Source organism: Archocentrus centrarchus, unplaced genomic scaffold (assembly GCF_007364275.1).
Source record: "Archocentrus centrarchus isolate MPI-CPG fArcCen1 unplaced genomic scaffold, fArcCen1 scaffold_45_ctg1, whole genome shotgun sequence".
Lineage (NCBI taxonomy): Eukaryota > Metazoa > Chordata > Actinopteri > Cichliformes > Cichlidae > Archocentrus > Archocentrus centrarchus.
In genome coordinates, this window is record NW_022060271.1 from 1,541,204 (window position 1) to 1,558,347 (window position 17,144).

General features: G+C 44.5%; 1 protein-coding gene and 1 pseudogene across 5 annotated transcripts; one reads left to right on the forward strand and one right to left on the reverse strand.

Moving 5' to 3' along the window:
• Positions 1–389: 389 nt before the first annotated feature.
• LOC115777188 (RPA-related protein RADX) lies at positions 390–11,456 on the forward strand. Of its 5 annotated transcripts, none has more exons than XM_030725021.1 (19): positions 390–466; positions 1,225–1,336; positions 1,425–1,602; positions 1,680–1,789; positions 2,174–2,317; positions 2,513–2,679; positions 2,926–3,082; positions 3,395–3,503; positions 3,827–3,918; positions 4,017–4,142; positions 4,219–4,311; positions 4,403–4,576; positions 4,741–4,865; positions 6,150–6,400; positions 6,472–6,552; positions 6,709–6,752; positions 8,420–8,686; positions 8,764–8,913; positions 10,129–11,456. In XM_030725021.1, the coding sequence occupies exons 1-19, from the start codon at positions 404–406 to the stop codon at positions 10,251–10,253; spliced, it is 2,568 nt and encodes an 855-aa protein (XP_030580881.1). In that variant the 5' UTR covers positions 390–403; the 3' UTR covers positions 10,254–11,456. The 5 variants fall into 5 exon arrangements, 4 of the variants coding, with proteins under 4 accessions (XP_030580881.1, XP_030580883.1, XP_030580882.1 ...); XM_030725023.1 differs by having other exon boundaries at positions 6,472–6,516; XM_030725022.1 differs by having other exon boundaries at positions 6,475–6,552.
• A 1,422-nt stretch (positions 11,457–12,878) lies between these two features.
• Positions 12,879–16,629, reverse strand: LOC115777191 (C-type lectin domain family 10 member A-like; annotated as a pseudogene).
• Between the last annotated feature and the right edge of the window lie 515 nt (positions 16,630–17,144).

A 17,144-nucleotide genomic window follows, 5' to 3' on the forward strand; every position in this document is an offset into this window, starting at 1 on the left:
AAGTTAGAAAGCTTCAAATATAAAGTTAACAGGCTGAAACCGAGTCTGTGTGTAGTGTTCTTCAGGTGTTTAGTCTCCTGCTCCACCTGCTGAACTCTCCACCTGTGTGCTAGCCAGCTGTTAAAGCTGGAGTTCATGCAGCTGTGTAGGAGCTTCTTTAACCTTAGAAATGCTGCTTTAGTGCTCTGACTGGGAACTTTGTGAGGTTTTAATCTCAGCTTAAATCTGCTGTAAAATGTTTAATTCATTTAAATCTAGGAACTGAAGCTTTTTAACACAATTTTCAAAATGCTGACTTTTGTGTTATTAATAATTAAAGTGATAAATATTAAAAAAAAAAAATCGTCTCCTCTCTTCTTCCCACAATGCACCGCACTGTTATTGTTTGGGCTTCCTCTCCAACATGGCGGGCGCGGGCTGCGTCTTCCACAGGACCCTGACGCGGTCCCGATCCGGTCCCAACAAGGTCTGGTCCATCAGCTTACCGCCGCCGGGATGACCCTGATCACTCTGATCGATCGATCGCTTCCCGCAGCTGCTTAAACCGCCGTTATGGCGCCTTTTTGCCGCCGCCTGAACGTCCAGCAGACTCCGTTCAAAGATCCGCAGTTTTGTGGAGCTCAGTCAGTCAGGAAGACGCGTTAGTTCTGCTGAAGGACATTAAACACGGAGACATGACACATTAAAGAGATCCGCTAAGTTTATTAAAGGCATGCCGAATTAACCATTAGATAGTAACGTTTTAAAAACATGCCCAAACTCTTTTATATATCTATGAACTTTTAGCCTAAATGAGCAGGTCTGATTTTAGCGGCCTGAAAACTACATTTCTAATTAATAGAAGGCCGTCAGGTGAATGGAAGTTATGCCGAAGTCACGTTAAAACCTCATGTGTTTAGAAAACGGCCAGTGTTGTTTTAGGTCTGTTAACTTTAAGCCTTGAAATACAAAAACCTTTAATTAGCATATTTTTTAAATTGGACTTGGCAGCAGGTGAGCTAGCTCTGCCTTCAGTGAGCTGTAACCAGATGATTGATACAGTATCATTTTTAACATGAATCCACTCGTTATTACAAACTTTGGCTCTATTTTATATGAACAGTGGATTCATTTTATTTCTGTCCTTTCGAGTTAGTGATCTGTTTGTCTTGTCTTTGTAAAATTAACCTGCATTCATTTTTTTGTCTTATTTTGTTGTTTTTGACCCTTGTGTTTGTCTTGCAGGCGTCTCCGTCCTCTGCGGTCGTCTGCAGGGAGTTCCTGTATGTGGTGGACCTGCAGCGTTACAGCAGAGACCAGGGCTTCCCGGTCTACTTCCCCCAGGCCGTCCTCAAAGGTCAGTCTCAGTTTGAATTTTAACGTTTGGTTCATTTCCATCTGATGGCTGTACTTCTTTGGGGTTTTTACCAGTTTGATGTCTCCAGGTGACGACTTGTACGACGCCACGCTGACTGATGGAGAGTGCCGGCTCCGGGTGACTCTGGATCCCAGTCTGAACCGGCTGGTGGAGAGGAATATCCTGCAGCCTGGGCTGGCAGTGATGAACGCCACCTTCAGCACTGCCATGACCGCGTGCCCTGCGGCCCCCGGAGAAAGAGACAGGTGAGTGAGGACAGGTGAGAGGATGAGTGAGACAATGATGCTGTCAGACCTTTCTTGACCTGTCCATGCTCCTGCAGCTACAGGCTGGTGAGCGTGGAGGTCAAGGATGAGGATGAAGATGGAGGGGTCAGGAGGTCAGATGTGGACTGGGACTCTCTGCCCTGGTTTGGATCCTCAGAACCTGAAGGTAAGAGAGTACGACCTTCTCACTTTCACCTGAACACGGGGAGTGTGACTCTATCCTGATTATCTTGGTCAGTATTTAAATGATTTAGCATAATTATTCATTAACAAAGTGGTTTTCAAACACTGAACACTGCAGAACAGCGCCTTCATCATTTGAGTCAGTGGAAATATCTGCAGTTCTGCGGTCGATCAAAGGCTCTTCTGCTTCACTGCACTTACAGTAATAATGACACACCACTGTGTCACACCGATTGGGAACCAATGATTTATTGCAGTTACTGAACCTAAAAAATGAAGTTTAACAATAATTCAAATGTCCCATGCAGTTTTAAAGCCACTGAATGTTGGCTGATGTACAGTGATGATGTAGAGTTTGGTCCTGCAGGGCCTTTGGTTCCTCTGAGAGCCAGCAGGAGCGTGTTTCTCCCTCTGTGGAACAATGTGGACTACAGTGGAGAGGTGTGGAGGGAAGCTGCGCTCGCTGACCAGGAGGCGGCGGATCAGGAAGAGGACGAAGAGCCAGAGGAAGGTAGACGGTCAGAGTATTAATTAATGGAAAGCTAGCCCTGAAGTCAGCCTGACTGTGGTTCCTCCGACAAGAAGCCAAAAGCAGTTTTAGAAAATACTCTGAATTATTTCTGAATAATCTCTGAATTAGGTTTCATGATGGTTCCTTGTTGGAGACCTTGTTTCTAACGGTCAGATTGACTGTGTGTGTGGACAGGACGGCGTCCTGCTGTGACCATATCGGAGCTGCGCGAGTCTTTCCTGTATGGTCGCCGGGCCGTTACCCGGGGCACCATCCAGCGCGAGCTGATTGTTCGCATCATCAACAAGTCTCACCTCATGTATTATGGGAAAACAGACAGGAACTGTGAGTGCCCTTATAAGGTCAGTGAGCACGCAAGTGAAATAAACAGCTCGTCCTTGTTCATTCATGAGTTTCTGTGATAAATGTTTGGTGTCAGATTGTTTTAAACTTAAAGACATTTGCACAGTTCAGCTAAACAAATACAAAGAGAGTAACAGCTGTGAGGATTATAATAGGACGAATCATGTCAATAACAGAGGACCCAAGATGGATCCCTGAGGAACCCCAAGCTTTGTGAACGCCCTTTCTCTCCCGTGTCTGTTCAGGCGGTGCTGGAGGTGCGCGACCGTACAGGAAGTGTGTGCGTGGTGTTGTGGAACAGCGTGTGTGTCAGCTGGTATCGCTGCCTCAAGCCTGGTGACATCATCAGCCTGAGACGCTATCGAGTTAAACAGCATTACCAGGCGGAGCTCGATGACATAGGTACACAGTGACGGGGTTTCTTTTAGTCAGTGCTGGTACTGTGGGCTAAAAACACTTTTATTTGATGTTACATTAATATAACAGGTTTCATTTGTTCTCATTACCTGGTGATTCTCTGCCTTTGTGCCCATCAGCCTCTCTGTGGCTTCACTCACCTGTCATTCACCGACGTCTATAATTAATGTATCATTTCAGCTTTTCTGTCACCTTTGTCCTTCCACAGGTTAGAAAAGCAGGTTTACTGTAGCTGAATGTTAGATACACGGAGGCCTGCGGCTCTGAGGGTTCCCTCTGCTTCTGCTTTCTGTGCAGAGATCAGTGTGAACAGCAGAAATCCTGCTGCACGGATTTCTGTTCTCCCAGAATCCTCTGTTTCCCCTGACTGTCTGCCCCCCGCGCCCACCTACAGCTTCTACAACAGGTACGCGCTCACACTTGTCCTTCAGTGCTCGTGAGGACCTTAGAGGCTGTGGTTTCTTTATCAAAGTAAGTTTTGAAATGGCTTTGATCACAAATCAGGAAAGCGGCATCTCTGTGTTCCCGTCTGGTTTAAGTCATGTATTCCTGGCTCCCGTCAGTAACCTCGGGCCTTGCAGCTGAGTGTCTCGCCCTCGCCCTGACCCTGAAAATAAATTTGACCTTTCAAACACGTCCTCGTAAACCAGAAATGTCCCCGTAGTTCAGAGGTGTCCTAAGTTTGACGGTTTAAAGCTAATACAAGCACACACTGACTCTGTTTGTCAGTAAGGAGCTCCTGGACCGTCCTAACGATGCTCTGTGTGATGTCATTGGCCTGCTGACGTTCTCGGGACGACCGGAGCGAATCAGGAGCAAGGGTGAGGGGTTACCACGGTGATAGCATAACTCTAATTTACATTCAGTTTTGCGTAAGCACACAAAACGTTACCTGTTTACTTTTTATTTGAACGTGTAGACAGCAGAGGGGCGGAGCTTCTGGAGTATCGCTGGCTGCGATTAGAGGACGGGACGAGCGATCAGCCAATCATGGTGAAGCTCTTCTCCACATCTCAACCTGAAACCCACCTTAGGCTCCACCCACGTGAGTCAGTAACTTTAACACACGAGCATCGGCATGTGTGTCTGTGGTAAAGCTCACAGACAGATCCTGTCTGCAGTGTCTGTGATTGTGTGCACGCGGCTGAAGACGATCAGGTCTTCAGATCACAGCTACCTGACGAATACCACATACACACAGGTGTACTGCACAGGTAACATGCAGCATTTCTCCCTCCCACTCCACCTGGTGGTGATCTGTGTGTGTCTTAACTCTGTTCTCTCTCTCGATTGGTCGACTGGTAGGACTGGGCCACCACTCAGAGATGAGTTACCGGAAGCTCCGCCCAGTGCGACAGTTCCTGCAGTGGCTGAAGAGCCAGGACGATGAAGAGGTGCTGAGGAGGGCTCTGATTGGAGGTTTCTTCATCTACCCGCCTCCTCCCGTCTCCTTGGAAACATACATGAAGGACAGGAGAGGTGATGCTGTGTGTGTGTGTGTGTGTGTGTGTGTGTGTGTGTGTGTGTGTGTGTGTGTGTGTGTGTGTGTGTGTGTGTGTGTGTGTGTGTGAAGTGCATTTCTCTGACGGTTGGAGCTGCGTGTCATCGTATTGCAGGATCATCTGAATCCACTGTTTCCACAGGTGAGCTGGGTTTCCTGCGAGGGGCGGAGCTTCAGAGGGAGGTGGAGCGACTCAGTTACAGGGAGCGACACACCTTCTGTATCCAGGCTACAGTCACCATGGTTACTTACAGCTGCAGAGGAGAGGTGACAGCTTAACCTGCGCACACGCATTTATGTTTTTATTTATAGTTTCAAAAAACTTTAGATGTTAGATTCAACTCATTGTCATTGTGCGCACAACGAAATGATTGTTCCAGAGACGAGCATCTGCAGTCACGCAGCCAGAGACCGGCGCTACCTTTAAGCAATGTGGTTTAAGTGTCTTGCCCAAGGACACAACGCAGCACAGGGACAGGGGCTTGAACCTGCAACCTTCTGGCTGCAAGGCGAGCGCCTACCCACTGTGCCAGTGCCACTAGATGGGTTACAGTAAAAAATAGCAGTAAAAAATAAGATATATTTTAGAAGACATGTATTTACATGTATACATGTGCACAAGCGTGCACTGACTCTACATGTCCGTGTATGGTAGGGTGCTGTCCAGAGGAACCAAGTCAGTTCATGCACAACAGGTCTGACAAGTAACCTGCGTTCTCTTTAATGGCCACTAGATGGAGCTAGCTGCAGTAGCACAAACACTGAAGACGTGTTTGGGCCTGCAGTCACTCTTTATTTAACCTTTAATTAACCACGATGCTTCCTCCTGAGATTAAAAGCTTTTCCAAGAGTGTCCTGCCCAATGTTCAGCAGCAGACCAGTTACACACAAAAATGCACAAAATAACACACAAGACCAAACATGAGACAAAAAAAGAACCTAAATTCGTGACCTTCGACACCATCAAAGCCCGAAACATCAGTGTGATTGTCTTGAGCCAGTATTCAGAGGTGGTGATGTTCAGGCTGAACACTGGCAGCCTCCAGGAGAACAGCTCCATCAGCTCCATCTGCAGCTGATGGAGGAGGAGGGGCTAATGCTACGGTCTTTTTCCAAATCACACCGAGGACAGACGGAGGGTTTGGAACCGAAGACCTCACACAGTTTGGTGATGAATACGAGTCAGTGAGAAGGAGCACCGCATGAATCTCCATAACGGTAGAACTGTGCTGGTGGCTGAGTCTGCTCAGTGGCAGCAGCCCATCTGACCTGGGTCACATCAGGTCACAGTGAGTGAAGCATGCAATAATCCGCTGAAATGAGGTCAGACTGCTGCACGGTGTTTGAGGGCACCTGCATTAACTTCATGAAAAAGACAAACACAAGTCATGGACACGTCAGACTCACGCTGCACTTTCCTCCTCTGAGGTTCAGGAAGCCGATCACCTGGAGCTCGCTGCAGCTGCGCTCACAATAATCCCACCTGTGGTGAACGTTTGAGGCGTCACCTCCTCCTGTTCCTGCTCTCACACCTCCTCTTCTCTCCCTCAGGAGGATCGCTGCTTGTTCTGGACAGACCGAGCTTCGTCTCTCTGCCCCTCCTCTTCATCCTCTTCGCCCTCTTCTCGCATCCCCTACCCTTCTCCCTCCCCCTCCCTCTCCTCCTCCTCCCTCCTCCCGCTTCCTTCCACCCCTCGTTCTTTCAGGCCTCCCCTCTCCTCCTCCTCCTCCTCGTCCCCCTCTTTCTCTCCGTCCTCTGCGGTCAGTAAGTCGACGCCTCGTACTCCGGAGCACAGAGCAGGGTGAGACTTTAAAAACCAGCTTTGCTTTGGACTCGACTCTGACTGCGATTCACTCACAGCCTTTGTTTCAGCAGGAAGAGGAAGCAGCTGCTGCAGGCGGAAACGCCGACCAAGAGGTCAGTCCTGAGGGAAGCAGCGCCTATACCCTATCAGTCAGTCATATACTCTGTCAGTCATATACTGTATGTACTTGTATACTGTGTCAGTCATGTACTGGATCAGTGTGTGTGTGCCTAATCAGAGCTCTGCATGTAACATAAGCTCTGAATGTTGGAGTAAACTAAAGAGGATGACCTGTTTCCCTTCAGGAGTCCCCGGGTCACCCTGCAGCCCGAACAGAATAACAAGACGGGTACGACCAACCTCTGCTTTTCATAACGTACATGCTGCTGCGGTTCTCTGCATGACCAAAGATATCATTAAAGGAGGCGTGTGTTAGAACTACGTTAGAAGGTGTGTGTTAGAACTACGTTAGAAGGCGTGTGTTAGAACTACGTTAGAAGGTGTGTGTTAGAACTACATTAGAAGGCGTGTGTTAGAACTACGTTAGAAGGTGTGTGTTAGAACTACATTAGAAGGCGTGTGTTAGAACTACATTAGAAGGCGTGTGTTAGAACTACATTAGAAGGCGTGTGTTAGAACTACATTAGAAGGAGTGTGTTAGAACTACATTAGAAGGCGTGTGTTAGAACTACGTTAGAAGGTGTGTGTTAGAACTACATTAGAAGGCGTGTGTTAGAACTACCTTAGAAGGCGTGTGTTAGAACTACATTAGAAGGCGTGTGTTAGAACTACGTTAGAAGGCGTGTGTTAGAACTACATTAGAAGGTGTGTGTTAGAACTACGTTAGAAGGTGTGTGTTAGAACTACATTAGAAGGTGTGTGTTAGAACTACGTTAGAAGGTGTGTGTTAGAACTACATTAGAAGGTGTGTGTTAGAACTACGTTAGAAGGCGTGTGTTAGAACTACGTTAGAAGGTGTGTGTTAGAACTACATTAGAAGGCGTGTGTTAGAACTACGTTAGAAGGTGTGTGTTAGAACTACATTAGAAGGCGTGTGTTAGAACTACATTAGAAGGCGTGTGTTAGAACTACATTAGAAGGTGTGTGTTAGAACTACATTAGAAGGCGTGTGTTAGAACTACGTTAGAAGGTGTGTGTTAGAACTACATTAGAAGGTGTGTGTTAGAACTACATTAGAAGGCGTGTGTTAGAACTACGTTAGAAGGTGTGTGTTAGAAGGTGTTAGAACTACATTAGAAGGCGTGTGTTAGAACTACATTAGAAGGTGTGTGTTAGAACTACATTAGAAGGTGTGTGTTAGAACTACATTAGAAGGTGTGTGTTAGAACTACATTAGAAGGCGTGTGTTAGAACTACATTAGAAGGTGTGTGTTAGAACTACATTAGAAGGCGTGTGTTAGAACTACATTAGAAGGCGTGTGTTAGAACTACATTAGAAGGTGTGTTAGAACTACATTAGAAGGCGTGTGTTAGAACTACATTAGAAGGCGTGTGTTAGAACTACATTAGAAGGTGTGTGTTAGAACTACATTAGAAGGCGTGTGTTAGAACTACATTAGAAGGTGTGTGTTAGAACTACGTTAGAAGGTGTGTGTTAGAACTACATTAGAAGGTGTGTGTTAGAACTACATTAGGTGTGTGGAGCCCACATTCAGGGTCCAGGACAGATAAAAGTGTGACAAACAGCCAGAAACACCGAGGTTCTCACGTCTGATCAGGAAAAAAATGATCCTCATGAAGGACAATAAAGAAACACGAAGTGCATCACGTGTGGTCCTCAGAGGGGACAAGAAATACCGATGTGGTCCTAACTCAGAGAAGAACCAGAAAAAAATAGTCCTCATTAGAACCAAAGCAGCTGAAGGTCCTCACACGTGACTAAAATGTGAGAAGCTCAGGGTCATAGTCAGCGGGCAGAGAACCTCCGGTCCTCATGTGGCACCAAGGTTCTCAGATGTTCCTCACAGATGTTGCATGATGTTCTTCTGTGTGCAGTGATTCTCTTTGAAGCCTCCATGGAGTTCCTAGAAAACACAAACGCTGATGACAACAATGATGAGGACGAGGACGATGAAGACGCCTTGTCTTTCGTCACGGCCCCCGCCTTACCGACCTTCCCGCCCGTCGCTGTGGAGACGTTGCCGATGCGTTACGACCACACCCGCAGGGAGGAGCAGGCAGCTGTGGTGGCGCTGGGTGGGAGCGTGATGCCTGGGAGGTTTGACTCCACCCTCGAGGACTACTACAACCTGAGACTGCGAGGTTAGCCCTGGTAACCGTGGTCACAGTCTGTGAACGGTGGTCAAATGTTCACCTAAACGAACCTCTCTGTCCCTCAGCTCTGTCAGACGGAGTGCTCATCGACACCATCTTCCTCCCTCATGCCTCGTCTTCCTCCACCTCTCCTCTCCTCCTTCCTCACTCCAACACCTGGACCTCCATCTTATCACATGGAGCCTTCTCTTCACACACACCTCCACCCTCACCAGGTCAGTGATGTCCTGATGCACCAAAAATGTCCTCGTAAAGCAAAGTCCAGCTGAAACGTCCTCCCTGTGCATAAATGTCCTCAGTGCACAAATCACTTCAGTGTAGAATGTCCTCATAAAGCAACGTCCTCCTTATTCAGAGCACAGAGCGTCCCACCAGTGTAAAAGTGTCTTCATAAAACAACGTCCTCCTTATTCAGAGCACAGAGCGTCCCACCAGTGTAAAAGTGTCCTCATAAAACAACGTCCTCCTTATTCAGAGCACAGAGCGTCCCACCAGTGTAAAAGTGTCTTCATAAAACAACGTCCTCCTTATTCAGAGCACAGAGCGTCCCACCAGTGTAAAAGTGTCCTCATAAAACAACGTCCTCCTTATTCAGAGCAGAGCGTCCCACCAGTGTAAAAGTGTCCTCATAAAACAACGTCCTCCTTATTCAGAGCACAGAGCGTCCCACCAGTGTAAAAGTGTCTTCATAAAACAACGTCCTCCTTATTCAGAGCACAGAGCGTCCCACCAGTGTAAAAGTGTCCTCATAAAGCAACGTCCTCCTTATTCAGAGCACAGAGCGTCCCACCAGTGTAAAAGTGTCTTCATAAAACAACGTCCTCCTTATTCAGAGCACAGAGCGTCCCACCAGTGTAAAAGTGTCCTCATAAAACAACGTCCTCCTTATTCAGAGCACAGAGCGTCCCACCAGTGTAAAAGTGTCCTCATAAAACAACGTCCTCCTTATTCAGAGCACAGAGCGTCCCACCAGTGTAAAAGTGTCCTCATAAAACAACGTCCTCCTTATTCAGAGCACAGAGCGTCCCACCAGTGTAAAAGTGTCCTCATAAAACAACGTCCTCCTTATTCAGAGCACAGAGCGTCCCACCAGTGTAAAAGTGTCCTCATAAAACAACGTCCTCCTTATTCAGAGCACAGAGCGTCCCACCAGTGTAAAAGTGTCCTCATAAAACAACGTCCTCCTTATTCAGAGCACAGAGCGTCCCACCAGTGTAAAAGTGTCCTCATAAAACAACATCCTCCTTATTCAGAGCACAGAGCGTCCCACCAGTGTAAAAGTGTCCTCATAAAACAACGTCCTCCTTATTCAGAGCAGAGCGTCCCACCAGTGTAAAAGTGTCCTCATAAACAGAAATGACCCCCTTATGCATAAAAGAGTCGTACTCTCCCACACACAGAAAATACATCTACTTCTCTTTGTCTCTCAGGTGACCTTATCGCCATGGCGTCCCAGCTGACCAATCAGAGGCTGGTGTGCGTCCTGGAGGCGTGTCACCTGGGCGGAGCCTTAACCGAACTGGTCCTGAGCCGAGCCTTTCAGCTGACCAGCTGATGCCTGACCAGAGCTGTGATTACATACTTAAATTCTGTAGTATTTATGAGTATTACACACTTTATTGGGAGTTGTAGTTTTAACACTCATTTTAACTACACTGTAATCTCTCCACTGACAAATTTAGACATTTTTATTGCACTTCTGTTTGTTCTTTGCTGGGTTTTTATTTACAGTGAGCCAGTGGGACGCTGGGAGTTGTAGTAACTCTTTGTAATAGTACTCATAACTTAGAGTAATGTTAGTAGTATGTGTAGTAGTAGTGTGCACAGGAGGGTCAAAGTATTATTGTTTAGGGTTGTTTCTACACCTGGTTGTGCTTTTATTGTGAAGAACACACTAACGTGTGTGTTGGTTCAGTTTGGACCGTGTTGTATTTACAGTGTAAAATGATCTCCAGCGCCCTCTACTGTTCAGATATATTCTTCCCTCTGATATTTTAAACTTGAACTTATTGAAGCTTCTTAAAGCTATAAAAAGAGAGAAGAGCTGATTTTCTTTGCTTCCCACAGCTGCTGCTTTTTACTGTGAAATTTCACTGTTTGTTTTTGTGCCCTAAAAATGAACCGTTTACACTTTAAACGATATTTAGTGCCAGAAAGTGCCGTCCTCATTAACTTAATTGTGATTGTTTTAGTCTTCCGTGATGCGCAGCATGTTAACATTTAATATGTAGTTTGCAGAAAGCTCGCCGTTGTTCACTGAATGTGCTTTGGTAAGGTTTTTATACTTGAGGCAGAAGTATTTAAGTCCCAATAAAATTTCCTCTCACCTGAATGTTTTAATGGCTGCATTGTCCCGCTGATGTGATCTCCAAGGCCATGATGGCCCACTGAAGATCTACATCTCTGGATAACCATCATGTGTAGTTCTGTTTCACAATTTGATTTTCGCAGATTTGAGACGTCTGCATCTATGAGTTACCTGCCTTCTCAAAGTGTAATAAATATTCTGGTATTCCTAAATGTAGCCCTGACAAACACATTCCTTATTATAATAATAATAATAATAATAATTAAAAACCTCAGCTGAAAACTGTATTGAAACTGAAATTAATTAGAAATTACAAACCTATAATCACAGATTACTTGTCAAAAAGGTCACTTTTGTGGTTTTACTCATAATGTCGGTTAACCGCATGAGGACATCTGATGGAGGCGAGCTGGGACACAATGAACAGCTGTATTCATTCATAGCAGAAGAAATAAAGGGAGGAGGTAGTAAAAACCAGTGTTTTGCCTTCATGAAGTTGTGAATGTTTAAACCATTTCACCAGTTGGGCAACACGGAGTACGTTTATTAAGGAGCTCCATCCACCGAGTTTCTCAAGGAGCTTATTCAAGAAATTCTTGAGCCTTTTAAACAGCTTGGAGTTTTAGGAAGTCAAAATCAACTTGAGAACATATTTCAATAAAAAAAAAAAATAATGATAATAGTACTGCTGCCTCACAATAAGAAGGTCCTGGGTTTGAATCCACCACCTGGCTGAGGCCTTCCTGTGTGATTTTAATCTTCTCCCTGGGTTTCTTTCAGGTACTCTGGTTAACTCCCACAGTCCACAGATGTGGGGTCAGGTTAACTGGTGATTCTAAATTGCCCACAGGTGTGAATGGGTGTCTGTCTCTCTGTGTTAGGCCTGTGATAGACAGGGAGTATCCAGGGTCGCCCTATAAGCCTCCACCCAAACAAAGGTAAAGCAGAAGAAAATGGATGAATGGGAAAGCAAATTAAGAATTTTTTAAGGAACACTTTATAGGAACTTATTTAGGGAACTGCTGAACTTGAAGGACTTTAAAAATTAAGAAAATCTTTCTAAGTAGCTTAAACCACAGAACTTTTTAAAGTTACTTGAGACCTTTTTAAGGAACTTTAAGGAGTTTTTTAAGGAAATGAAAAAATTATAGCAACTCAAACTTATTTAAGGAACTCTTGAGCTCTGAACTCTTTAAGCGCTTTGAGTGCTCTGACTGAGTAGAAAAGCACTATATAAGAGCTAGTCCATTTACCATTTGAGCTTTTTGGACTTTCAGAACTTTTTTTGAGCCACTTGAACTTAAATAAGAAACTGTCTTGAACTCAAAATCTTTTAAGGAAGTTGAGTTTTTTTAAGGAGCCTGAAAACCTTTTACAGCACTTTATGAGCTTATTTAAGAAAGCCTGTAACATTTCATTGTACTTGAAAAATTTTTAAGGCACTCTTGAACTTTTCTGAGTGACTTGAGATTATGAACTTTTTTAAATTAACTTAAGAACTTTTTTAAGAAACTCGAACTTTTTCCCAGAAACTGAATATTTCATGGCACGTGATGTTGAATACTTTTTTTAAGGAGCTTGAGTTAAACTTAGTTAATGGATTCTTAAACTTTTTAAAGCACTTAAACACTTTTTTGAGAAGCTCATTATCTTTTTAAGTTACTTGAACACGAAAACTGTTTTAAGGACTTTTTAAGTAGCTTGAGTTAATGAATTTTTAAGGAACTTGAGACCTTATTTAAGAAACCTGAACTTTAACAAATTTAAACTCAAACTTTTTTAAGGAATTTTAGAACTTTCTCAGGAACTCATTTTAAAGAACTTATTGAATAAACTCCCAAACCCTTTTTAATTTAGGCTAATGAAGAATAGTTTCATGAACTCAGTGATGTGTTTATTAGATTTTTGGACAGCAGCAGAGTTCAGGAGCATCAGGTACATCAGGATTTTGAAACAAGAACTAATCGACCTTCGCTCAGCACAGCAAAGAAGAAGCATTCTGATAGCTCGGATCAGACAGTTTGATGGTGTCAGCCGACAGTAAATCTGAGCACTGCTGCTGTTTAGCTCTGCGTGCTGTGCCTCTGACAGATGAAGCGCATTTTGGTGGAGCAGTGCAGGTCATTGAGGCGTCCATCATGGTGAAGGTGAGCGCAGTCTTCGTCCCCGGGACCAAGACCGTGATGGGTCCAGCTGTCAGGCTGCCCAGGTTTCCACCGCCTACAAAAAAACAAACGTATAAAATGAGTCTCAAGGTGAACTGCAACCTCCCTGCTGACAAATGGAGTCAGCATTAAATAACATAAAGATGCAGTTCCTCTAGTGTCCACTTGAGGCCAGCTCCAACGGTGAGTCAGTCGATACAAATAATGGCTTGTTACATTACCACACCTGCACATCACACAAGATAACAGTACACACAACAGTTATACATCCTCACACCATTGTGCAAGCATGTAGTTACACTGATTCCTGCACACATACAACACACACACCTCTGTTCAGTGATGACAAAGTATCAAGTCAGGCATTGTATAAATAGACTGATCTTGATGTCTCCATGTTACAGCACATGGATATGATATGAGAGAATTATGTCAGGCATTGTAAAATAAAGTACATAATACTGCATAGTTCATTGATGGCTTTTGGGAAGCCTGGAGGTGTGGAGTATGAAGGTCCTGTGGAGCCTTCCAGAAGGCAGCAGTAAGAGGAGCTGATGATGAGGCGGCACGTTGTGAAGATGTCACCCAGTGTGCTTCGATGTACGTTAAAACCAGTGATGATGGAGGTGAACGCCACTGGTCTGTCACACAGTTGTGAAAACCCATTTTATGGATTAATGAACGGCCTCTGTGTGACTGTGTGAAATGGTTGATACACTTATTCTAATATGGAACATTTTTGCTGTTAGCAACAAAGCACACAGCCCTTTTTTTTTTCTTCCTTTTTTGCAAGAATATCAGCGTTTCTTTAAGGTAACAGCTTACCTCCGGTTCATGATGTAGGGCGTCTGGTTGACCCACTCCCACTGATCATTCCTCTCATCAGTCAGGCCCACCCAGTAGAAGCTGCCCGTGGAACGCTGGGTCACGAAATTCTGTTCCAGAAACACAGACAGGCAGGAAATTCAAACTTTCCCGTGTCTCCTCTTTAGTCACACGTGTCTGTGTTTGTGCATTCAGTGCAGAGCAGGTGGTCTCCAGCTTACAGCGTGCTTAAACTGTATTGTGCTGAGATTTAGCTTCAGTGCAAACTGACGTGGGAAAGGGACGGGCGACTCACCCACTCCTCGTCGGTGAGGAGGATGACCAGGTGGGATTCGTGTCCGTTGCACCAGTCTCTGGCATCGTGCCACGATAAGGCTATAGTGCTGAATAAGTAGCAGCTGGTGCTGAAAGAATTCCAGTTCAGAGGACAGCAGCCGTGTGCTGTCGAGGCTGAGACACACACACAGACAGCCTTTCACATTTTATGAATCAGAGACATTTTCAGATAGCGAGGACCTTCTGAAAAAGAGGAATTTCTAGAATATACTAGACAATCTTTCAGTTGTGGGACTCAGTTTGATTTTCACATAAGCAGCATACACTGTATAGACAAAAGTACTCATTTAGCACATTTTTACCAAGTGAATTGGAACATCTTTTGGAAGGTTTTCAAACTGGATGTTATATAAAGTGATGATTTTTTTCAGTTAAGATGAGATTAGAGGGTAATTTCTCAGTGTATTAGATGTGTACCATTGTTGATCAAGTTTTCAAGGGAACATTTGAGCTCAGCGACTGTCCTGCGGATGGTATCCAGAGCTGCAAGCTGCTTCAGTGCCTCTGATACTGAAGGAGTACACACACACACAGAGGTATACCCAGTGTTAAAAACCAGCTACGATCAGTTGTGTTAACGTGAAGTGTTGCTCTGCAGAGTTTTCACCTGATGTCAGCTGGTCCTTGTTGTTCTCCACAGCAAACTTCAGTGACAAAACTTCTTTAGCTGCATCTGGAGCAGAAGAGGAGCAAATGAACCAGTGAAGAAGAAGAAAAAGCCATCAGCTGGTATTTTACACCCCTGTGTGAGTACAGCTGAGCTACCTTTGGTGAGCTGCTGCGCGTCCTTCAGTGATTCAGTCAGATTAGAAACACTTTTCTCTGCAGCCCACAGCCGGTTCCATGTTGACGTGTCTGTAAACAGACACGCAAAAACAAAATCACGCGCAGTCATTTTGTTTTTTAAGGAATATTTAATCTTGCTTCTCCAGGAGCCATGTCTATGTTCTCACCAGTAACTCAATTTTACTTTGAAACATTTTTCTTCTTCTTTAGTCGATTTAGTCACTTTTGATTAAAGTGTTGCAGTGTGCAGTGTTGTGCAAAAGTCTTAAGCTAGCCCTCATTTCTTTATATGGTTCTTCCATAAGGCAAGTTGGGTTTTTTTTTTGTTTGTTTTTTTTTTTTGTTTGTTTTTTTTTGTTTTTGGGGGGGGGGGGGGGGGTGTTAAAGTGTTCTTGAGCAGTTGTTCTCCAGGTTTTCCAAAGTTCTTTCAAAGGACAAGGGTCCAACTTCCAGCAACCACTTACCAAAAATATAAAGAAAATACACTTTTTTCCCAAAGGAACCGATGGATGCATCCATGTATGGTTGGATGCCTGCCTACACGTATGGTTGGATGATGGTTGGAGACCTTGGGATAACCAGTAGTGATGCATTCACTCATCTCAGTAAAAGTCCAGGCCCAGAAGGGCTAATAAGTCCTTCAGTACTTTGAAGCAATGTTTTAAAAGTGATCACTGTGAATTTAGAATCTCTCTATTTCTTGGTGCCAGCGGCGTCCTGAATCAGCTGGAGTCTCTGACTGATGCAGTTACTACTGCAGTTACTGAGGTTAGAAAACCTTATGTAACTCATTAACAGATAACAATGATCTAATACTGGAAAAGCTGAAGTCAAACTCTTTAGATTAATATCTGTTTTCTGGGGGAGCATTAGCCTAGCATCTTACTCTGACACACTACTTTGAATGGTGTTGGTCTTCACTGCAGAGGAAAAGCAGTCTGATAGTATCTGTCAGCTCAGTGAGAACAACGTTCCTGAGAGGAAAAGTCCCTCCGATGGAAAATTATCAGGGTCCTGGTTGGTGGATGTAGACGAGAGACAGAAAATAGTTCCTACATAACAATTACTCACGCTTAGAAAGATCCAGGAGGATAAGCGTCACTACAGACCAGAGGGAACATTTGTACATGTGTCCCTTTAGATAAGCAGTGACATTAAGGCCCCTGTTGTTTCCTGAGTGTACTCACTGCTGGCTCCCAGAGCTATGATCAGAATCACGAGGAGTGTAACTGTCAGAGCGGGAAGCAGCCAGCGTCTGAACCTGGAGACGCTGGAGAAAGCCGTGGGACGAGGCTCTGGAAGACAGAAAAGGCACGAGGTTACCATTTTACAGCAGGCACAGGCGGACAGGTGTACATACACACAGGTACCTTTGTTCCAGAAGGTGCTGCTGTCTTCCTCCACATCGTCATGGTATTCAGTCGTCATGGCGATTCTGGTCTCTCTGTCTGTCTCTGGGCGAAATGGCGCGTCTCCCTTCGTCCTGCTCCCAAAGAACAAACAGCTGCAGGTCATTGGCCACGAGCTGCACTTTGCACTGAAAAACACCACCTGTGTGTGTGTGTGTGTGTGTGTGTGTGAGAGAGTGTGCTGATGTGTACACTGAGATAACCTACATCAACAACTACAAAAAACTGAACTTGGACTGAAAGGAGGGCAAACTGAGGCTTTGGAAACATCTGAAAATAGCATGGAGGTAAATATGGAGACTAAAAACTAAACAAAAAGACCATTTTATTTATACAGCATATTTCATGACATGCAAACTCAATATGTTGAACACAGAAGACGAAACTATAAAAACGTGTGTAGGTCAAAGCAGCAAAATATAATAAAGCAAAACAAAATTTAAAAATGAAAAAGCCCTGAAAGATGAAAATGTAAATATTTGTAAGTGGCAATAAATTAATTATTAAATAATTATAGGCCAATCTCCAACCTTCCTTTTCTCTCAAAGATTCTTGAAAGAGTAGTTGTAAAACAGCTCACTGATCATCTGCAGAGGAACAGTTTATTTGAAGAGTTT